Raw genomic sequence first — 23,424 nt, forward strand, 5'->3', positions numbered from 1 at the left:
TAACATTTTGAGAAACTGCCAAACTAGTTCCCAAAGCAGCTGTACCTTTTTATATTCCTACTAACAATTTCTCTACATCCTCACCAAAACTTATTATCTGTGTTTTTATTATAACCATCCCAGTGGATGTGAAGTATTATCTCATTGTGGTTTTGAGCACCTTTTTGTGAGCTTAATGACAACGTGTATGTATCCTTTTTGGACAAATGTCTATTCATTATCATCTTTGCTTATTTTTAATTGGGTTATCTTTTTAATATCAAGTTATAATCATTCTTTATTCATTCTATCATTCTATATTCTGGATACAAATCCCTTATCAGACTGCTCAGATAAATGGCTTGCAAATATTTTCTCCTATTATTGTCTTTTCACTTTCGTGTTAGTATCATTTGATGCATAAAAGTTTTTAATTTTGGTGAAGTCTACTGTAGATATTTTTTCTTTTGTCACTTATGTTTTGGTGTTGTAACTAAGAAACCATTGCCATTAGATCAAGATCAGTGTATTCCTGTTCTTTCATTTGGATCTGTGATCCATTGTCAGTTAATATTTGTGTAAGGTGTGAGGGAGGAGCCCAGCGTTGTTCTTTTGCATGTGAATATCCATTTGTCTCAGCACCGTTTGTGGAAGGGGCTATTTGTTTCCAGTGAATCATTTGGCGCCCTTGCTGAGAATCAGTTGATCATATGTAAAGGCTCCTTTCTGGACTCTTCTCTGTCCTATTAATAATTTTGTTTCGTTATGCCAGAGCCACGCTGTCTTGTTTATTATAGTTTTGCAGTAAACTTTGAAACAGGGAAGTCTGAGTCCTTCCACTTTCTTCTTGTTCAAGATTGTTTTGGCTATTCCTGATCCTTCGACTTGAATTTTTAGGAGTTTCTCAGTTTCTGCAAAATTCTAGCATAAGTGTCACATTGAGTCACAGATCAATATGGGGAATACAGGCATTCCTCGATTTATTACACTTTGCTTTATTGTGATTTGCAGACATTACTTTTTTTTTTTAAAACAAATTGAAGGTTTGTGGCTACCCTGTGTTTTGCTGAAAGTTTTCACTTTTGTTTCAGGTTCAAAGGATTTGTTAACAAAATAAGCCACTTGTTAATACAAATAAATGACACAAATATTTATTACAGAATTATCTAGCTTGCTTTCAATATACTAACGTTAAAAGAAAAGAGAAATAGAGCAGAGGATACATCACCAAATTGGGTTTTGACAAACATTCAGACTTAATCAGTGCTGGGAAGTCCTGTGTCACAGAACATCTGGAGTTCCAGTTGGGAAAGGTCCCAAGCAGCAAGTCAGCTCTGTGGGTGAGACTTCAAAGATCGCAGTCAGGGGTTCCTGCTTATAATCCCAGGGTGGAAGCAAACTGATATCATCATCAATCTATGACCAAATCGCAAGCCTGGTTACATGTTAATGCTGTTTGTTTTGTCTTGCAAAACTTCCAATGTTGTTAAGCCTGGGACTTGGTTGGCCAGGCCTCCTTCAGGGGCTCAACAATCTCAAGATTGTTCCCCCATCTTACCTAAGCTGCTACAGGTCTTGCATTCACAGCAGGCAGTCACTCCCAGGCAGGGCAGTGTCCAGGCAGGTTAGAAGCAAGGTCAGAGGCCTGCTCTGCTTTGTCTCTGAAGCCTAAACAGGACTATTCATTTAATTTCCCTAACACCCTGCATTATCAGTTAATGGTTAGCATTTTTTAGCAATAAAATATTCTACAGTACGATATGTACGTTGTTTTTTTAAGACATAATGGCACACTTAATAGCTTACAGTATAGTGTAAACATAACTTTTACATGTGCTGGGAAACCAAAAAAAATTCATATGGCCCTCCTTATTTTGATATTTGCTTAATTGTGGTAGTCTGAAACTGAACCAGCAATGTCTCTGAGTATGTCTATGCTGTCATATTAAACTCGGGTCCATGAACATGGGATGTCTTTCCATTTACTTAGATCTTTGATCATTGATCTTTCAACAAGTTTTTGTAGTTTTCAGTGTACTAATGTCACATTTTTTTTCTTCAATTTATCCCTAAAAATTTTTTTGGTCATTTTTTTGATGTTATTGTAAGTAGAATTGTTTTCTTTTTTTTAAACTCAAAATGCTTCTAATTTCTTTTTTTATTTTTTATTGAAGCATAACTGAATTACAATGTTATGTTACTTACTGCTGTGCAGCAAAGTGACTCAGTTACTTATTTATGTAAATGTTTCATGTTTATATAAATATTTATAAATTTTATAACATAAATATTATAATTATATGAATATTTTATATTCTTTCCATTATGGTTTACTACAGGATATTGAATGTATTTCCCTGTGCTATATAGTAGGACTGTGTTGTTTATCCATTCTGTATATACCAGTTTGCATCTGCTAATTCCAAACTCCCAGTCCAACCCTCTCCCACCTTCCTCCCCCTGGACAACCACCAGTCTATTCTCAATGTCTCTGATAGAATTGTTTTCTTAATTTCATATCAGTTCATTCATTGATAGTCTATAGAAATACAATAGATTTTTGTATATTGATCTTGAATCCTGCAATCTCACTGAACTTTTAAAAATTAGTTTTTAGTGGTTTTCAATAGTTTTTAGTAGTTTCCATAGGATTTTCTTCCCTCATAGCTCAGTTGGTAAAGAATCTGCCTGCAATGCAGGAGACCCCGGTTTGCTTCCTGGATCAGGAAGATCCGCTGAAGAAGGGATAGGCTACCCACTCCAGTATTCTTGGGCTTTCCTTGTGGCTCAACTGGTAAAGAATCCGCCTGCAATGTGGGAGACTTGGGTTCATTCCCTGGGTTGGGAAGATGCCCTAGAGAAGGGAAAGGCTACCCGCTCTAGTATTCTGGCGTGGAGAATTCCATGGACTGTATAATCCATGGGTCACAAAGAGTCGGACACGACTGAGTGCCTTTCACTTTCATAAGATTTTCTACATAGAAGATCATTTCATCTGCAAATAGAGATAGTTTTACTTCTTCCTTTCCAGTCTGGATGCCCTTTCTTTCTTTTTCTTGCCTAATTGTTCTAGCTAGAACTTTCAGTACAGTGTTGACTAGAAGTGGTGTGTGCAGACACCCTTTTCTTTCTTCTTATTAGGGGGGAACCATTAATTCTTTCACCATTAAGCATGATGTTAGGTGGGGTATTTCATTGATGTCCTTTATCAACTTGAGGAACTTCTAGTCTTGTCTTTTGAGTGCTTTTTCAGGAAAGGATGTTGGATTTTGCCAGTTTTAGTTTTTGAGTCTTGAGGTGACCATACTGTTTTTCCTTTATTCTTTTCAGATGCTAAACCTTGCATTCCTCAGATAAATTTCACTTGGTAATGATATGTAATGTTTTACTATGCTGTTGGATTTGGCTTGCTAAAATTTTATTGAGGAATTTAAAGTCTATTTTTATAAGAGATACTGTTCTCTAGTCTTTATCTTATAATATCTTTGTTTGATTTTGGTATCAGGGTAATATTAGCCTCATAGGATGAACTGGGAAAAGTCTTCTCTTCCATTTTTTGGAAGTTTGTGAAGAATTGGTATTAATTTTTCTTTAAATGTTTGATAGAATTCATCAGTGAAATAATTGGGCCTTCAGCTATTTTTTGTGAGAAATTTTAAATCACTAATTCAATCTCTTTACTTGTTACAAGTCTATTGAAATTTTTAGGTCTTATTAAATCAGCTTTGGTAGTGTCTTTCTAGAAATTTGCCCATCTTCAGAACTTTCTGTTTTTTTATGTGGATTTCAATTATTCTCTGTTATCGCTTGTTTTCAGCCTGAATAAACCCTGTTAGTATTTCTTTTTTATAACTGTATTGAAATATAGTTGATTTACAATGTTGTATTAGTTTCAGGTGTATAGCATGGTGATTCAGTTATACATACACATACACATATATTCATTCTTTCTCAGTTTCTTTTCCCATATAGGTTATTACAGAATATTGAGTAGAGTTCCCTGTGCTATACATTAGGTCCTTGCTGGTTATCTATTTTATATATGATAGTGTGTGTATGTTAATCCTAAACTCCTAATTTAGTATTTGCTATATGGCAGGTCTGCTAGCAGTGAATTATCCCAGATTTTGTTTATCTAAGAATATTTTTATTTCACTTTCATTGTTGAGAGATAGTTTTGTTATATATGATTCTTGGTGGACACCATTTCCTCTGACCTCCATTATTTCTGATTAAAAGTCAGTTGTTAATCTTATTGGGCTTCCAATGAGTCATTTTCCTTTTCTTTCTTTTGACATTTTAGCTTTGTCTTTCAACAACATTGACTATAATGTGGGAGTGAATCTCTTTGCATTTATCTTACTTGTTTAAATTTCTTGGATGTTTACATTAATGTTTGTAATCAAATTTTGGAAGTTTTCAACCATTATTTCTTTGAATATTTTCTACTCCTTCCTTTGTGTCCTCTCCTTTTGGCACTTTTACTATGCACATCTCAGTGAACTTATGGTCTTCCATATTTCTCAGAGGCTCTGTTCATTTTTCTTTATTTCTCCCCTCTCTGCTCTTCAGATTGTATAATTTCCATTGATCTGTATTCAAGTTCAAATCTTCCAGCTCAAATCTATTACTGAGACCTCTAGCAAAATTTTCCTTTGTTTCTGTACTTTTAAGCTACAGAATTTATTTTTTTTCTTTTTCATTTTTAGTTTCTATTACTTTCTTGATGCTATTTGACATTGTTCTTATACTCCCCTTTAGTTCTTTAAATGTGGTTTCCTTTTGTTCTTTGAATGTATTTATAATAGCTGGTTAGAAATTTTTGTCTACTAAGTCTAGCATCTGGGCCTCCTCAAAGGTAATTTCTGTTGCTTGCTTACTTTCCTGTGTATGGATTACATTTCTTTTCATGTCTCTGTAATTTTTGTTGAAACAGGACATTTTAGATAATACATTGAAGAAACTCTGGATATTGGTTATTGATCCCCCCAGACCTTGCTGTGCTGTTGTTTGCTTGTTTACCTGTTTATTTCTTTAGTGACCTGGCTGCACTGTTTTAATAAATTGTATTTGCCCTGCAGCATGCAGCTGCTGATCTTGCCCCTCGGAGATCACAGCCTTGGGCATAGGCATAGTCACCGGGGCCACACAGCTCCACCTCTACCACCGAAACAGTGGGATTAGCCAGGTTCTCTTTGTCTCTTTCTCTGGTTTTACTGCTAAGCTCTAGCTAGTCTGCCTCTATTGGTATCACACCCAATTAGCTTTCAGTAGGTGCTAGCTGATTGCTGTATTGTTTTTGATAATGCCCTGGGGTACAAGTTGTCCACAGACTGACCCAGTTGAATTCTGGACCCTTCACAGTGGCAGGGTGTTTCCAGTATTTGAAACTTGCTCAGGCTTCTCTGGTGGCTCAGATGGTAAAGATTCCGCCTATAATGTGGGAGACCTAGGTTCAGTCACTGGGTTGGGAAGATCCCCTGGAGGAGGGCATGGCAACCCACTCTAGTAGTCTGGCCCAGAGAATCCCCATGGACAGAGGAGCCTGGTGGGCTACAGTCCATGGGGTTGCAAAGAGTCAGACATGACTGAGTGACTAAGCACAACACAGTACAGATCCCAGAAGTACTCTAGCTGTCTTTTCCCTGGTTCTCTCTGTTACACTTCTAGTTGGTTTACTATTTTACTTGTTGCTTACTAGTATCATGGAGCTACTGGTCTCCTCTTAATTGCTCACTACCAAGATTTGTATTGTTTTTGACAATGCCCTTAGGCATGAACTTCCTCATGCTCTGTTTCAAATAAAGTTAGTCCTCTTAGGGTGAGCTGTGGAGCTCTTAGTTCTACCTCTCCTTCTGCGAAGACCACTGCAGCACTGCCCTGGAACTAGGAGCAGAGTTTTCCACTTCCAGAGTGATACTCTTGGTGTACAAATAGGTCAGTGAATAGGGATAGGACCCTACTCTTCTTGGCTTTTCCCTTTCAGCATAGAACGTCTTCCCTACAAGCAAACCAGGGAAGGGGTTACTAGGGTACAGCATTCTTGGTTTTCCATACTTGAGGTAGAGCCTCCACTCTAGGAGTAAGGACTGGGTGGGCAAAGGGAGTTCCCTGACTGAAACAGATTTTCTGCAACAGAGAGTTGCATGGTATGGGAGATGCCAATGGCCTGCCTTTCCCAGGGTGAAACTATAGCCCTAGACTGGGAGCTGAGGAGACAAGGAATCTCTGTCTTTCAAGTGGTAAAGCCTCCATCACACTAAGATGGGGAAAGAATGGGAGAGGGTTGTGGCTCAAATGTATAGACTGTCACAATTCTTACAAGAATTAGTATATTTTCTCCATTTGTTGTATTGAGCTTAGGACAGTTTCCAGATACCTTATTTTATTTTATTATTGAAGTATTTTGTTGGTGGTGGTGTTGTTCAGTCACCCAGTTGTGTCTGACCCTTTGCTATCCCATGGACTACATCACGCCAGGCCTCTCTGTCCCTCACCATCTCCCGAAGTTTGCCCAAGTGCGTGTCCATTGCATCAGTGGTGCCATCCAGCTATCTCATTCTCTGATGCCCTCTTCTCCTTCTGTATTGAAGTATAGTTGATTTACATTATTGTGTTCATTTCAGGTATACAACAAAGTGATTCAATATTTTTTTCAGATTTTTTCCATTATAAGTTATTACAAGATATTTAATGTAGTTTCCTATGATATAACTCAGTCCTTGTTGTCCAGATAATTTAAATGGTTTGTTTAGAAAATAATTTTCACCAGTTAAATGGTTGTTTTACTGAGGAGAGAGTTCACCATGCCTCTTTCAGCTCCATTCTAGATGTTTCCCTTTGCTGCCTGCTTTTGTAAATGATGTTTTATTGGAACGCAGCCATATCCATCCATTTATGTGTTGTCTGTAGCCACTTTCATGCTCTAATGGCAGAGTCAAATAGTTGCAGTAGAGACCTTGTCACCTGCAAAGATTAAAACAGTTACTATCTGGCCCTTACAGAAAAAGCTTGCTGAGGAATTATCTTTCAACTCTCCCTATGACATACCAGCTGACAAAATTGTTGTCATATGAAGAGGGGATGAAAGAGTATGCAGTTAGAATTGCAGCAAACATTGTGTAAATCAATCAGTTCTAAAAAAATCATTGTTTTCTGTTTTTGATTGTTTGTGGTATTTGTCAATTTTTAAATTTTAAACTTTTTTATATTGTATACTTTCTAATTCTAAATCAATATTCCATTGTGTACCTAATTCAGTATTTTTAACTTTCCAATCTTCTTCAAGTCGATCCTAAACTGCATAAGCTTCCTCCTTGGGGTAAGAAGGGCAGCAGTGTGATCAGGTTCAAGTTGAGTTTCCTCTGCTCCAGTGTTCTACTTCCGACATTCATGAATTTTTACCATGTCAGCATATCACCTGTCCTTCATTGCCATACTTCACTTAAATTGCTTTTTTAACTTAAACAGTAGACCTTGTATATCTCTAGAGTCACTGGCTTGATGTGCCGCTTGCATCTTTATAAATGGCCCTGTGTGGGCACACTGGCCTGGGGGCTTCATCCTGCAGACACGGTGTGGGGTGGGCTCTGGCTGAGGGGACAGAGCAGGCTGAACGAGGCCCTGAGGATGGCAGGAGGCCAGGGTGCTGCTGGTGGGAATCTGGGCAGGCCAATACCTTACCACACCTCCCAAAGAGATTCTGAGCTTCCAGGGGTCAGGAGGGCCTTCTCTCTTGTACCTCCAGGGCCAGGCAATCATCATGGACACTGCAGGCTGAAGGGTGGGGGGCATATGACCTTCTGTCTTTCAGCACTGCTTTAAAGGACACTGCATCTGGCTGACACCTGACATTCTCAAACGAGATGGCAACTGGGGTGCCTGGAGTCCCTTCGGCTCCTGTTCGCGTACCTGCGGCACAGGTGTGAAGTTCAGGACCCGTCAGTGCGACAACCCACAGTGAGTTTGCCCTGATGTTTCCTAGTCTTCCTGGGTGGCAGCTGTGGTCCCCAAGGGCCCTTGCTAGCCTACGCTATCCTGCAAGGCTCCTGTGGATGTCACTTCAGGAGAGGCTGTGAGAGCAGGCAACTCTGGCCCCTTCTCATCTTCCCTGGGAGGGACCGAGACTTAGAAAGGGGAAGGCTCAGTCTTCTGGGGGCAGAGCCAGCCCTGGAAACTCGGAAACCTGGTCTCCTTCCTCCTGGCCTTCATCTTACTCTAGATACTAAGCTACTCTGCTCTTCCTGGTTGAGGGCATCAAGATACAAGGTGGAACAGAGATGAGGCAATGAGGATAGAGAGAAGGGCTCTCTCAGGCCCTGGGAAGCTGAGCGCCTGAGCAGGAGAGCAAACGATTGCAATCAGGCAAGAAGCAGGGTCAGGTAACATGCTACCCATGCACAGCTGCCCAAAAGGAGAAAGTCTGGAGAGGTGTCTGAAGGCCCACCAGGCTCCCACCTCCACCTATGCTCCCTGTCCTGCCTCCCAAGCAGGCGTCATCCCTTGTGCTACCCTCAGAGCTCCCCTGGCTCCTCTCAAGCACCCTGGGGCTAGTACGCTAGCCTCACGTACTTAGATTGACGAGACAGGAAGTTAGAAACTCAGAGGCTACAGGGTGCTGGGCAAGGAATTTCAGGTTCAGGTCCAGGATGCACAGTCAGAGGAGCAGATCTGGCCTGACCACTCCCCTCTCCCCTCACCAGGCCCTGACTCCTCATGGTGCCTGCCTGATGCTGGGTTCTTGGGCTTCAGGGGACTCAGCCCCAGGTCTGGCCCAAGGGGAGACCATGCAGGTTGCAGGTACTCTATCTTCTGTCCCTCCCCACATGTGCACTTTAGGGATTTTTCTGCCCTCTGGCTGGTCCAGCTTTCTTAGGCAGCAAGGGTTGAAGGGCAGTAGTAACATGAACAAAGCTGCCGGAACTACCTGCCAGCCTGTCTGTTCACCAAACACTATCGGCCCTGCCCACACCTGGTTAGCATCAGTGAGCATCAGACAGCACAGATGTGTGCACGGAGCTCTGCCCATGGCTTGCTTGTGCCAGCCTGGCCTGCGTCAGCACCCAGCACCCAGAGCACTGCAGAGCCCAGAGGCCCCAGCACAGCCTTCTGTCGGCAACACCAGGGCACCCCATAGGCCTCCCCTTCCATGTGTCCTCCTGGAGATAATGGCTGGGCCTCACACTGCCCCATCTTTAGTTGCTGCTCCCTGTGCTCAGCAGTTCTTCCTGGGACGCTGGGGCCGGTATGAAGACTTCTGAGGCTCCCCGCTGGGCCCCTGCTCCCGGGCTTGAGTTCCCTCCATGTTCTTTGCCCTGCCACCCTTGTGATTGCAGAACTGCAGCTTGCAGCATGTGCTCAAGCTCTTCAGCTTCTCTTCCTCCCTGGCCTCCCCTGTATTCTCCCACTCACGCTCTCTTTTGGGATTATCACAGATTTCTGTTTGAATATGTCTGTCTCCTGCCTAGGCTGGCCCCTTCCTGCTGTTGCTTGCTGCCCAATGTCCTGGGCTTCCCATACCTACACACCCAGGCCTGCACCCCTTCCTGGTAATGCCCAAGCTATTGATGTCATTTGTCTGTCGTCCCATCAGTGGCCATGATGTAAATCTCAAAGTCACCGTTTCTTTCATGGTCCCATTCAAACACTGAGCCTCTTGGTTCTTACTCCACAAATTTCTGTGATCATTATTTGCACTGACTTCCCCCAAGAACATGGCACTGTGCGAGGAGGCTCATGGAAGCCAGCCCCTTCCATCATCCATTCTACAATGCTGTATGCTGTACATCATAGCAGAGCATGACTTTTGCCCAAGACTCAAGTGGGGCCTCGGGTTCTGCTTGGCCCTGTCACACCTGGCAGATGGCAACACTGAAGCCCCCCGCTCCTCCCAAGGTGGTGGCCTGCCATGCTGCAGCACCCTGACTTCCAGGGGCACTTGCTGGCCATCAGCCAGCACCTTTCCTGTGGGGTTAGTGCTTTGTGGACTGGTGAGGTTCTCAGCAAAGTAAGGAAATTACAGAGGCACAGCCCAAGTTTTCTTGAGGTGGAGGAAACCTGGAGATGTACCTGACACTTGTTGAGAACACTTGTAGCAGGATTCCACTCCTTCAGAATTACTCTGAGTTCTCACTGTGTGTGAGGCCCAGGTCGGGAGGATGTAGGGGAGGCTCACCCAGCTCCTCCACCCTGGGGCTTATGTCTAGGGGCGTGGCAACCCTACACACCCTGTTACAGATCACTGCTTGTTCACAGCCTTAGCTACAGGAGCTGGGGTCGGGCCGGGGCTGCACAGGGGCTGAGTAGATGCTTCCTTCCCTTGTGGCCCCTAAGAGGATTACCACCCTCTCCTGTACTGATGTGCCAAGGCTCTGGGCTAGGGCAGGGCTGGATTCCTTCACTCAGCAGAGCTGCCCCCTCACCCCCAAGGCTCAAGGGTCCCTGCAAATCCCACAGTGGCACTCTAAGTGCTGGCTTCTTCCTGGTGGCACCCAGTTGGAAGGCCTCTCTTCTTTCTCCTCCAGCCCAGCCAATGGGGGCCGCACCTGCTCGGGCCTTGCCTACGATTTCCAGCTTTGCAACTCCCAGGACTGCCCTGATGCGCTGGCCGACTTCCGTGAGGAGCAGTGCAGGCAGTGGGACCTGTACTTCGAACATGGTGATGCTCAGCACCACTGGCTGCCCCACGAGCACCGGGATGGTGAGCCCCGAGGGGAGTGGGCACTCAGTGGAGGAGCCAGGGCTCACTGGGCCACTGATTCTGCATGTGCGTGCCAGGAGAGCCCACCCTGGGCTGGGGGCTCATGGCAGGACTGCAGTCCCAGAAAAGCCAGAGAACTGAGCCTGGCCAAGTATGCAGCAGAGAGGGCAAGCTCCAGCTGGCCCCAGGCGCCTGCAGTTGCCCTCTGTTGGACAAGGCTGGCATTGCACCATTAGCCCCGCTCAGCCGCAGGGCAGGGACAGGCCAGAGTTGTCCAAGGAATCAGGTTACGTTTGACCTCTCATCTTTCAGTGAGAACTCTCTGTTCCAAGTGACTTGAACTGGTTTAAGCACCAAAAGGCATTTGTTTGCTGCTGGAACTGAAAAGTCTTGTAGCTTCAGGCATGAGAGTGTTTGTATTTCTACTGGATCCCACACAGTTTCTGTGCCTTCCAGGCATCGAGCAGAGGAGGGAGGCGGGGTCTGGGGCCTGCTCCGCTGTATCTGTTACCTCAGCTGAGCACATGTTGCAAGCTCCACGTGTGCACGCAAGGAGGTGCCAGAGCAGATAGGACCCCCCCCAACCCGCCGAGAGGGGGACTGTGGTCTGGTCAAAAATCAAATAATGATGAGGTGTCTGAGTGACTTCTGAGATAAATGCTGAGAAGAGAACGTGCCTGGGACCCGAGACTGAAGCAAGGGACATCTTATTTGGGGTTACAGAGGTGGACTGGGAAAGGTTTTCAAGTAGAGACCTGGCAAACAGCCAGCTGCCCTTCCCCTGAATATGGGGTTCTCTAGGTAGGACCCCAGCGATCTGAGACCTGGCTGCACCCACAACAGCCTGGCTCAGCTAAGGAAAGCTAAGTCCCGTACAACAGGGTCATGATTCTCTCCTGGCCCTGGGCAGACATGTGGGGTGGAGGGCAGATGAATCATAAGGAGACCCTCCTGGGTGGGAGTTTCTCTTTGCGAGATGCTTCCCTTTAGCAAACTTAGGAAGGAAAGTACAAGAAAGTGAGCGGTGCAGCCAGCCAGCCAACACCCCCCTGCTTCCCTTCCAGCCAAGGAGCGCTGCCACCTCTACTGTGAGTCCAAGGAGACCGGGGAGGTGGTATCCATGAAGCGTATGGTGCATGACGGGACACGCTGTTCCTACAAGGACGCCTTCAGCCTCTGCGTGCGTGGGGACTGCAGGGTGAGTGCCCCAGGAGCAGGTGCAGCAATGGCTCAGGGCCTCGGCTTTCTGGGGCTTCAGGAAGATTTGGTGAGGTTGAGCATGCAGAGTACTGCAAACCGCACCTAGATCAGGGCAGGCTCTCAGCAAATGTTGGTTCCCAGCCCCTACTCCCTGCTGTCCTCTTCCATGACAAGGGTTCTCAGACTTGAGTCTGAGGAGCCACCTGAGGAGCTCAGGGCCCCACCTCAGAAATTCTGCTTACGTAGGATGAGGCCGTGGCCCAGAACATGAGTTTAACCAGTGCCACAGGTGGCCCTGACACCCTAGGTCCCTGGGGATCCCCTGGTGAAGCACTACCGTGTCCTTGCACTGCGCTGGGTACTGGACAGCTTACTCTTGATCAGGGGAGCCCACCGTGGTTCTTGTCGGCTTGGTTCTTTGTAGAAATGCTGTGGTTTTTGTTACTGTACTGTCTTTGGCTGTCACAAAAAGCAACTATGGGGCACACTCGGCATATTATTAGCAACGTGAGCACAGACCTGCTGCCTTTTCTAGAAATACCAGGGAGCCTCTGTAGCTTGTATAAATGTGACAGACTGTAGTGTCAAAGAGGCTGACTCTCGTCTCACCTTCCTGAGAAATGAGCATCCTCAGGGTATCTCTGGCAGAGAGCCTGCGGCAGGTCCCCTGGAGGAGGTGGAAGAGGCTGGAAGAAGAGAGAAGTGGGGTGTGGAGTTGTGGGAGGAGAGCTCAGGGACTCTCTCCACACGTGTTTCAGTAGGATTGTAGCCAGCAGGGAGGGCAAGCCACGTAGTCTGCTCACACTCCAAACACGCAACCAAATATTAATACTTGAAAACAAAGACAGCAATGTCTCCTCCGTACTCGTGGGATTTTAATTAAGGGAGGTGACTGAATGATGACACAGAGAAGTCAATTGTCATTAAAGAAGAGCTTATTACTTTCATTTTCTGAGGGAAAGTCTGGGCCAAAGCTTTTATTGGGGTTTCCATAGTGGGAAAGGGGAGGCAGGCAGAATAAACAGCTTGGGGTTGGCCAGTTTGAATAATTCTCTATGACTGCATTGCCAGAAACTGGCTCTGTAGCCCCTTCATAGTCTAGAGACCCAGCCCTCAAAGGTCTTTGTAAGACAGAAGTCAGAAATAAAAGCGCAAAGGAAAAGGAAGCAGTCTCACAAGAGGTGGTGATAGGAGGATCTTGAGGGTGAACTGGCTCTGGGCTCCCTGGCAGCCAGGGCAAAGAGGGAAACCTGTGAAGCTACGGTGCACTCTAGAACATGCAGGGAGCAGAGCAGCTAGGAGGAGAGGCTGTCTTCCCTGCTGAGTGTGGTCATGGGTGTGAACGTGGCCTCAGTCAGCGTGCTCAGACCCCAGGTCTGCTCCCCACAGAGCTCTGCGGCCCTGGGAATGTTGGCAGGGCTATAGAGAGTAAAAGGACTGGAATTTGTTCCTGCCTCTACCAGGTGGCCTTGGGCAAGGGAACATCCCTGCTCTGTGTGGAACAATTTTTAATACTAGAGTGGACAGTGTTGAGAGGATTCACTGAGAGAATGAAGGCAGAAGTACTCCTACCAGCTCTTGTGTCCTGCCCACACACCCCAAGACAGACTGAAGAGGACACCATTCCTGGGAGCAACGGGAGGGAGGGACCTGCAGGCCTAAGCTTTGGGTGGGAGCCCTGGAGGGCCGCTGCGTGGATGCCCGGGAGAAGGGCAGAGGCCATGTCTGATGTATGTTCACGAGGACACCAGTGTGCTGTGCCATGGCAGCCTCAAGACTAAGCCCTGATAGCCCAGCTGGTAAAGAATCTGCCTGCAATGCAGGAGACCCTGGTTCAATTCCTGGGTCAGGAAGATCCACTGGAGAAGGGATAGGCTACCCACTCCACTATTCTTGGGCTTCCCTGGTGGCTCAGCTGGTAAAGAATCCGCCTGCAATGTGGGAGCTCTGGGTTCTGTTCCTGGGTTGGGAAGATCCCCTGAAGAAGGGAAAGGCTACCCACTCCAGTATTCTGGCCTGGAGAGTTCCATGGACTGTATAGTCCATGGGGTCTCAAAGAGTCAGACACGACTAAGCGACTTTCACACTAGGCTGTGCAGAGTCCTCTGCAGGTCACAGTGTCCAAATGAGTGGATGAGTGAGCGGGGAAAGGCTGATCCTTGGGTGGGTGTCTTGCTGATCCTGTTTATGATGCCAGTTGTCTTGCTGTTCACACTGTCCGCACCAGGGTAGGCAAGGCATGAGCTGAGAGGCTGGAAGGAGACTCGAGGAGCCGCTGAAACTGCAGACACGTTTATTCTCTCCTGGCTGACACAGCAGCCGTAGCAGCAGACATAACAGAACACAACATAACCGCACACAGCCTCTCTCCTGGCTGACGCAGCAGCTGTAGCAGTATTCACGCTGTATTCTTTCCTCTCGTGGCTGACCCAAGGGACACAGCCGTGAGGCAGCAGTAACGCCGCCGCTTTTTAGGTGGAGCTCACATATCCCTCGGAGAAGGCAATGGCACCCCACTCCAGTACTCTTGCCTGGAAAATCCCATGGATGGAGGAGCCTGGTAGGCTACAGTCCATGGGATCGCTAAGAGTCGGACACGACTGAGCGACTTCCCTTTCACTTTTCCCTTTCACGCACTGGAGAAGGAAATGGCAACCCACTCCAGTATTCTTGCCTGGAGAATCCCAGGGACGGCGGAGCCTGATGGGCTGCCGTCTATGGGGTCGCACAGAGTCGGACACGACTGAAGCGACTTAGCAGCAGCAGCAGCAGCACATATCCCTACAGCGCAAGTAACTCCTCGCGGCCGAGTAAGCACCTCGCGATGCGCATGCGCCTTGCTACAAATACGCTCAGCTGTTACATAGTCATTATTTAACAAAATGTGGGGTGAGAGAGCCTGCACACGCTGTCTTGGCCAATTTGCTGTCTCCCTACAGTAGGCACACAGGGTCTTTCTTTCTTGCTCCAAAGCCCCCTCTCCTTCCTCTGCGTCAGGGACTGATCAGAAGGGGTGCCCACACCTGGGCTGCAGAGGGAGCAGGCGCCAGGGCCCAGTGGGGAGCAGGGTCTCAGCGGGCGCTGCATTTCCCCCACCCCTCTGCAGAAGGTGGGCTGTGACGGGGTGATCGGCTCCAGCAAGCAGGAAGACAAGTGTGGTGTGTGCGGAGGGGACAACTCCCACTGCAAGGTGGTCAAGGGCACCTTCACGCGCTCACCCAAGAAGCTTGGTGAGTGGACCCCTCCCTCCCCCTGCCCAGAGGCCCCGGGCCTGAGGGTCTAGAGCGCCTGACCTGGGGTCTGTGTCTGGGCTCTCAGCTGTCTGGGGAAGCGGGGCTCTAAGTCTGGGAGGGTGAGGTGGAGAGGCAATCTTAGGGGGTCGCTGTGTCAGGCCCCAGGGTGAGTGGGGACAGGGAGAATGCCAGGGTGTGGGGTGCACAAGGTGAGTCTTAAATGTCTTCATTTGAAGGCTCCTTCCCCAGCTCTCCAAGGCTTTCTAGCCACCACTGGCCTCCCTTGCTCTCTGCCCCACCACTGCCGCCCCCAGGCACCTGTGAGCAGGACCTTTGATGAACTAGGCAGGGCAGCAGTGGCCTAGGGAAATGTAGGCCTGTCCCAACAGGGCCACAGGGAATTTGGGGCTGGGGAACTTGTGGTCTCTGGCCAAGGTGGGCTCTGGGAAAACAGTCCTCTGGATGAACCTCCTTCCAGAGTGGTCCCTCCACCTGGCTTTGGGGCTCTGGATGGGCCTGCAGCAGCTGACTGCTCTGCCTCTGACTGAAACGGGGAGAAGCCACTTTGGTGGGCTTCCCAAGTCCTCACTGGTAAAGAAGCTACCTGCCAATGCAGAAGACGCAGGAGATGAGCGTTCCATCCCTGGGTCAGGAAGATCCCCTGGAGAAGGGCATGGCAACCCACTCCAGTATTCTGACCTGGAGAAACGCCATGGACAGAGGAGCCTGGTGGGCTATATAGTCCATGGGGTCACAAAGAGTTGGACACGACTGAGTGACTGAGCACAGAGGCATGCACACAGGCACTTCGGTTCAACTCTTTTGGAAGAAGGGCATGGAGCAAACCTGCCAGACTCCACTCAGAGCTGGTGCTGGGCTTCTGCAAGTTGGCCCTCTACACCGTCCCACGTGAGCAGGCTGTCTTTTGTTTAGGAATTAAGCTGCTGAGGTCCAGGGAGACCGAGCAGTTTGCTGAAGGCCTCTCTCCTGGTTGTGGCATCTTAGCTCCATACGAGGCATGACTTCAGGGCTACTCATGCGGACACCCACCGAGTGTTCAATGGAAGAGGTTGAAGAAGCGCCCGGATTTGAAAATGAGCCAGAGGGCTGTTGCTGTCTGGGATACACTAGCTTTCCCGTGGGCCCCTCTCTCAGTGGGCAGTCAGAGCCCATGAAACACTGGGCCTCTGGAACCACTGTCGAGGGCAACTCCCTCCTCGCATTGTCCGCATTTGACAGCCTCTCTGTGATGATTTGGCTTTGTCTCCCCACATCCCAACCAAGGTTACATCAAGATGTTCGAGATCCCAGCAGGAGCCAGACACCTACTTGTCCAGGAAGCAGACACCACTAGCCATCACCTGGGTGAGTGTCGGAGCCCAGACAATGCAGTGGATCTGCAGCCTGACTCTTCTGGGAGTCGGGGGCCTGACTGGGAGGCATGGGCTGCACCCCTATCTCCTCTGTCCCTGGCTTGGCCCAGCTGATGGGTGGTTCTCTCCTTTAGTAATTTCACAATGGAGAGGCCAGGGGTTGGGATCAGAGGGCTTCCCTCGCAGCAATTTTGGAGGGACGTGTGTCTAAGACATGCCACACCTCCCACTTCAAGGTCAAAGGGGAAGCCCCCCGCCCACTGGAAGGCAGCATGGTTCACAAGCAGTGGGTGCCGAGGCCAGCTGGTAGATGGGCTCCCATGGTGTATTTGCATATTTTCATTTAGTTTCATTTTAAATTCAAGTGATTCTTTTGGAATAGAGATTCCTGGCATCTCTTGAAAATTTGGATGTTCTAACAACTCGGGGTGCCCCTTCTCACATGGCAGCCCCTGTGGTGTTGTGCTCCTGCAGGCTACCTGGAACCCCTCACAGGGGTTCACTCATCCACACCCCCCACAAGTTGCAGGGCCAAAGTAGGAAGTGATGCTGGGGGTCAGTGAGGGGACCCCACACAAGTCCTTTCTCCTAGTTTGGGTCCCATCTTCTTCCCTATGCCCTGGAGGCCAAACTGGGTCAGGGGTTCCATGACTGCAGGCATCTAGCACCCCCGCTGATGTGAGCAAATAACACTCTTTTTTAAAATACAAATGTTTCTTTCTTCCTTATTTTTAGAGGAGACTTTTATGTTGCTATCCCAAAATGGACAGCCAGTACTACTTGTCTTAAGTAGGAGGCAAATATAAAAGTCAATCCCAGAACGTCCCACCCTCACCTTCTCCCTCAGAGTCCATAAAATTGTTCTATGCATCTGTGTCTCTTATTCTGTCTCGCATATAGGGTTATCATTACCATCTTTCAAATTCCATATATATGCATTAGTATACTGTATTGTTGTTTTTCTTTCTGGCTTACTTCACTCTGTATAATGGGCTCCAGTTTCATCCATCTCAGTAGAACCGATTCAAATGTATTTTTTTAATGGCTGAGTAATATTCCATTGTGTATATGTACCACAGCTTCCTTATCCATTTGTCTGCTGATGGACATCTAGGTTGCTTCCATGTCCTGGCTATTGTAAACAGTGCTGCGATGAACATTGGGGTACACGTATATTATCATATGTGAAATAGAACACCATTCCTTGTTCGATGCATGAGACAAGGGCTCAGGGCCGGGGCAATGGGATGACCCAGAGGGATGGGATGGGGAGGGAGGTGGGTGGGGGGTCCAGGAAGGGGAACACATGTAAACCCATGGCTGATTCATGTCAATGTATGGCAGAAACTATTACAATATTGTTAAGTAGTTAGCCCCCAACTAAAATAAAATAAATAAATAAATAAATAAATAAATAAAAAAATAAATGCACAATGAAAAAAAAAAAATTTGTTAGTTTCTTTTTTCATTGCTTTATTCCCCACCTGGCACCTTGCTTTAGTTTAGTTTCCCAGTTTCTGCTTGTTAGTTTTGTTCTTAACAGGTAAATATAATTTTTTATTTTCTTTGTTCAACAGATCAATCTACTGTACTTTATTTTTGTTGGACTGTTTTCACTTTGCTCATGGGTGTGTATGTATATAAAAAAAAAAGTCAATCCCTTTAAAAAAAGACACTTCTTCCTAAACATTGTTTCCTGCCAAGGGCCATTCCTGCATAGGAGGAGGGAGGGTTAGTGACAAGCTGGGGGTCTCCTGGCACTTACCACGGCTCTCAAGGGAGTCTAGGAAACTTGTGCAGGGAATGGTTTCCTCACTGTTATCCCGTAATTTTTGTGCTCCGTCTGTGGCCTCCCTGCTAAAGTCTTCCAGCAGCCCCCCAGTAGCTGCTTTCCACACTCCGGCAAGTGTGGGGCTTTGTGACCAGCAGATTCTCATCTCCTAGACATTCTTTGTGGACGCATAGTGGCCTGGGTGGTCCCCAAGTCAGGTCAGGCCTCTTTGGGATGTAGGGAACTGGTGGAGCACCAAGCTGAGCCACAGTTATCAACAGGGTGGGAAGATGTATGGGACGTATGCTCACCCCAGGGCAGGAAGCTTTGGTGTCCAGCAGGTACCCCTCACCCCGGGAGCTGGGACAGGGAGGGCAGTGGCTCTGAGAGCCCATGGAGTGCTCCAAGTAGACTGTGGCGACGTGGCCCTGATGGCTGCTAAGTCCCTAGCCATGGAGCCTCTCCTCCAGGGCCTGAGAGGCAGATCCAAGAAAGAACCCCAGACCTGGCAGAAGGGAGGGTTAGAGGGAATAGGTCCAGTGCAGAGACAAAGGATAAGGCAGGTTCCCAAGGCGGCTTGGGCTGTCAGTGGGACTGATGGGCCCCTGGAGGAGGGCAGTTGGAAGACAAGGGGTTCTGCTCCCCACAACTCCCCCAACCTGTTCAAAATGGTGAACCCTGCTGACCTCCCGCGGTTCTGCACCCAGGTGATCATGGCTGTCTTCCATCATTCTGTCTTTTATCATTCAGCCGTCAAAAACCTGGAGACAGGCAAGTTCATTTTAAATGAAGAGAATGATGTGGATCCCAACTCCAAGACCTTCATTGCCATGGGTGTGGAGTGGGAGTACCGGAATGAGGATGGCCGGGAGACGCTGCAGACCATGGGCCCCCTCCACGGTACCATCACTGTGCTGGTAAGTCGAGACAGGGGCCAGGCCCGCCACCTCTTGCAGCATGAGGCAGATGAGGCCAGTGGCTGGGGAAGGGGTGGGGGTGGTGCCTGGGAGCCCTGAGCCTCCCTGCGTCCTTCGGGCCATGTTCTGCGTGGCCCCTCCGGCCTGACCTTTGAGCAGAGGCTCTCCATCTCTGTGTCATCCTCTGTGTGAGGAACACACGTGGAGCCACCAGTCTGGCTTTGGGCCCTGGGTCCCTGGGTGACTAAAGACAAAACCCCCTGTAAGAATTTAGGCTTCCTCCACAAACAACTCTGGGTGACATTCATGGCCACCTCTCATCATGCTTGTTCTTGTCTGCTACTGCATTCAAACCCTGAAACTCCCTGGGGGTGACCGATGGGGCTCCAGGAAATTGGACTGCTAGACCCAGGTCACACTAAGACTTTGTCTCTGAGTAGTACTGGACCCCGGGTCTCCAAAGTCCAGGACCACAGGCTGCTCCTGGTGACGGGAACACAGAGGGGGTTTGATTTCCTAATTCACTATTGAAAAAATAATTTCAATTGCATATGCAATATCTTTTATCAGTAAAAAAAAAAAACTAAAATGCTACAGATAAGGCTCAGGTGCCTTTTGCCCCTCTGTCGAGGTGAGCACACCGCGGCTGGGCTCAGCGCCCCACACCAGGGAGTACAGCTAGGGGCATGGGGTGTTCACGTGCACTGTGCACCTCTGCTCACCTTGCCTGCATGCAATTTTCATCCCCAGAAATGCCTCTGGTGACAAAATGCCTTTGTCAGTGCATATACAGTAGGGCCTCAGTACCTGCTGTTTCTGTGTTGGTAAATTCACCTACCGAAAGTATTTCTAATCTCAAAACTGGTACAGACATACCTCAGGAGAAATAGGTAGGTTTGGTTCCAGGCCCCCACAGTAAAGTGAATATCATAGACTGCAAGTCATGCAAATGTGTTTGTTTCCCAATGCATATGACTTATGTTGTACTATCCTGTAGTCTATGAAATGTGTGATAGCCTTAGGTCTAAAAAATAATGTACATACCTCAATTAAAAATAAAAAGCAAAAAGTCAACTACAATAAGAACATCAAAGACCACTTGATCAGAGATCACCATAGTAAAAGAAATAATAATTGTGCTGCTGAAAGAGTTATGTCCTTCTGAGACTTACTTTTGGTTTCAGGTTCAGAGGATTCACTGGCAAAATAACCACCCTAGGCTTCCCTGGTGGCTCAGACTATAAAGAATCTGCCTGCAATGCAGGAGACCCCAGTTCGATTCCTGGGTCTGGAAGATGCACTGGAGAAGGGATAGGCTACCCACTCCAGATTCATGGGCTTCCCTGGTGGTTCAGATGGTAAAGAATCCACATGCAATGCAGGAGACCTGGGTTCGATTCCTGGGTTGGGAAGATCCCCTGGAGGAGGGCATGGCAGCCCACTCCAGTATTCTTGCCTGGAGAATCTCATGGACAGAGGAGCCTGGGGGCTACAGTCCATGGGGTCTCAAAGAGTCGGACACGACTGAGCAGCAAACACACAGCACACTTAGTGAGCAAGAAATAAGGAAGTTTATCACATTAGCAGTAAGTTACAGTATGAGGACAAGTAATATAGTAAGAAATTATTATACATACATCGCCACAAAATATGTATATATATTATATATATTATAATTATGTTATATATTATATATTTATATATTATATACAATATATATAATAGTATAATATAATATATTAAATATTAAATGTATATTATATTATAATACCATATATTATATATAATTATATATAATATCTAATACATTATAATATATAATATATATAAGATATAATATCTTGTATAAATACATTTATAGTGTAATAAAATATTTTATTATGATTTATTTTATAATTTAAGATAAATTTATATTATCATACTATTATTTATTATATATATTATAATATCATAATATATTATATTATTATTTATTATTATATTATATTATATTTATTTATTATAAATTTTATAATTTATTATAATTATTATAATATTATAATATATAATATATTATATTGTATATAATATAACAATATATAATATATTATATTGCTATATTATATATAATATATTTATATAATATATGTTATAATATATAATATAATAATATATATATAATATATAATATAATATATTTTATATTATAATCTATATATAATATATGTAATGTTATATAATATATAGTATATAATAATATAATATGTACATTATATATAATATATCACATATAATAGTATATAGATCATATATTAATATATAATTAATTACATATTAATATATAATATGCATTATATAGAATATATATAATAATAATAAATATATATAATATAAAATATATAAATATAAAATATTTATAATATATAAATTTTATAAATATATAAATTCATAATATATATTATATATAATATATAACATATAATATATATAATATAAAATATTTTATAAATATATAAATTGTATAAATATATAAATTTATAAAAATTTTATAAATATATAAACTATAACATATATATTATAATAATATATATTATCATATATAATTATATAATATAATATATAATATTATAATATTAATTAATACAATATAATAATATATATAAATATATATATGATATATATCACTAAATTGGGAACCATTCAGATCTAATCTGGAGTTCCCAGTACATGGTATAGCAAGAAACAAATGTATACACCCATATTCAAGCAGTGCTGGGCAGTCCCTGGAACAGCAGTCTGGACCCCAAGTTGAGAGGTTCCCGGCAGTTTGTCCCCCTCAACCTCCCATCCCTTCTCCCACCGTTGAGACTTCAGAACTCTGTTCAAAGCAGTCCTGCTTTTATTTCAAGCCGCAAGCACCTTCTGTGTGGAGATGCACCTCTGGCTATTATGTTAAAGCCTTGCGTGTCTATTTGTAAGCCTCAGCATGTCAGCAGATCCCTGGGAATGGGCAGATTCCCAAGGCCCAGGAAGCTTCGTGACTTGCTCCTTTCCTTGTGACTTACTCCCTTCCTTATCTGCTGGCTCCCAAGATCTTTTGCTGTTTCCGCTAGTCAGCAGCTTGGCATGTAACTCCTTTCAGGGTGTCTGTTTAGTCAGTAGCTTTTGAAGCCTTAACAAGAGTACTTCCATTAGCGTGTCCAACAATAACGAGAAAATTTGAAAGATTGTGGGAATTACCAAAATGTGACCCAGACAGACACAAAGTGACCAATTGCTATTGACAAATGGCGCCATTTGTGGGGCTTGTGGGGACTTGCTGCAAGTGGGGCTGCCATAAACCTTTAAGTTGTTAAAACATAGTATCTGTGAAGCACAGTAAACCAAAGCGCCGTAAAGCGAGATCTGCCTGTGCTCTCGGCAGAGCAAGGGAAGTGTGAGCACCTGGCATGCATGCTTCCAGCGGAGCGGAGCCAGGCATGGTTCTGCTTCTTATTTCAGCTCCTACTGTAAACAAGCGTCTTTTCACACTCTATTTACTGCCACGTTCTTTGCATTTTTATGCTTTCGGAAGATAATCTCACCATTTAAAATATCCCCAGTTGTGGTTGTGAAGCGTGTCTGGTGTCCCTCTGCATGGGAGGCTGTGGGTTTGCCCCGTGGAGAGAGAAGAATGCATGGGTTACTGAGCTTTGTCCAGGCACAAGTAACTGGGTGCTGGCTGTGCGTTCAGTATTAGTGAATCAACAGTGTGTACTGAATAAGGTGTCTAAACAGAAACACACAGAGAATACGCTTATGCATAGGCTGTGGATGAAAATGTCATGACTGGAGGTTCGCTGGCCGAGACCCCGTGTTCCCCTGTGAGCAGTGGTTCAGTACTGGCAGAGTCAGTGTTTGCCGGGACTTTCTAGAACCTGACTACTGGGAATAATGAGCCTTGGCCAGGCATGCTCCTCGGGCTGACCTTCCTAAGCAGGTCTCTGAGGGAGGGTGGTGGGGGGCGGGCATATTCACCCCTGTCTCCGGGGCAGGTCATCCCAGAGGGGGATGCCCGCATCTCGCTGACCTACAAATACATGATCCACGAGGACTCGCTCAACGTGGACGACAACAACGTCCTGGAGGACGACTCTGTGGGCTACGAGTGGGCCCTGAAGAAGTGGTCTCCCTGCTCCAAGCCCTGCGGTGGAGGTGAGGGGCCTTCTCAGAACTGGGGCCCCAGAGGAGGTGGGGCTGAGCAGGAAGGGGCTCCTGCTGACTGCCTTGAGTG

General features: G+C 46.0%; 1 protein-coding gene across 2 annotated transcripts in view; it reads left to right on the forward strand.

Moving 5' to 3' along the window:
* The window catches only part of ADAMTS2 (ADAM metallopeptidase with thrombospondin type 1 motif 2), a 258,412-nt gene that overhangs the window by 221,318 nt on the left and 13,670 nt on the right, over positions 1–23,424 (forward strand). For both annotated transcript variants that reach the window (XR_014055962.1, XM_081497756.1), the window contains exons 11-17: positions 7,793–7,938; positions 10,503–10,678; positions 11,743–11,876; positions 14,985–15,108; positions 16,396–16,476; positions 19,006–19,172; positions 23,186–23,345. Coding sequence is in view for 1 of the 2 variants with exons in the window: in XM_081497756.1 (XP_081353882.1) it covers positions 7,793–7,938; positions 10,503–10,678; positions 11,743–11,876; positions 14,985–15,108; positions 16,396–16,476; positions 19,006–19,172; positions 23,186–23,345 (988 nt within the window). In the remaining variant the exon portion in view is untranslated. The remainder of the gene's footprint in view (positions 1–7,792; positions 7,939–10,502; positions 10,679–11,742; positions 11,877–14,984; positions 15,109–16,395; positions 16,477–19,005; positions 19,173–23,185; positions 23,346–23,424) is intronic.

Source organism: Giraffa tippelskirchi, chromosome 6 (assembly GCF_054371585.1).
Source record: "Giraffa tippelskirchi isolate mGirTip1 chromosome 6, T2T-mGirTip1v1.2.pri, whole genome shotgun sequence".
In the NCBI taxonomy this organism is placed as follows: Eukaryota; Metazoa; Chordata; class Mammalia; order Artiodactyla; family Giraffidae; genus Giraffa; species Giraffa tippelskirchi.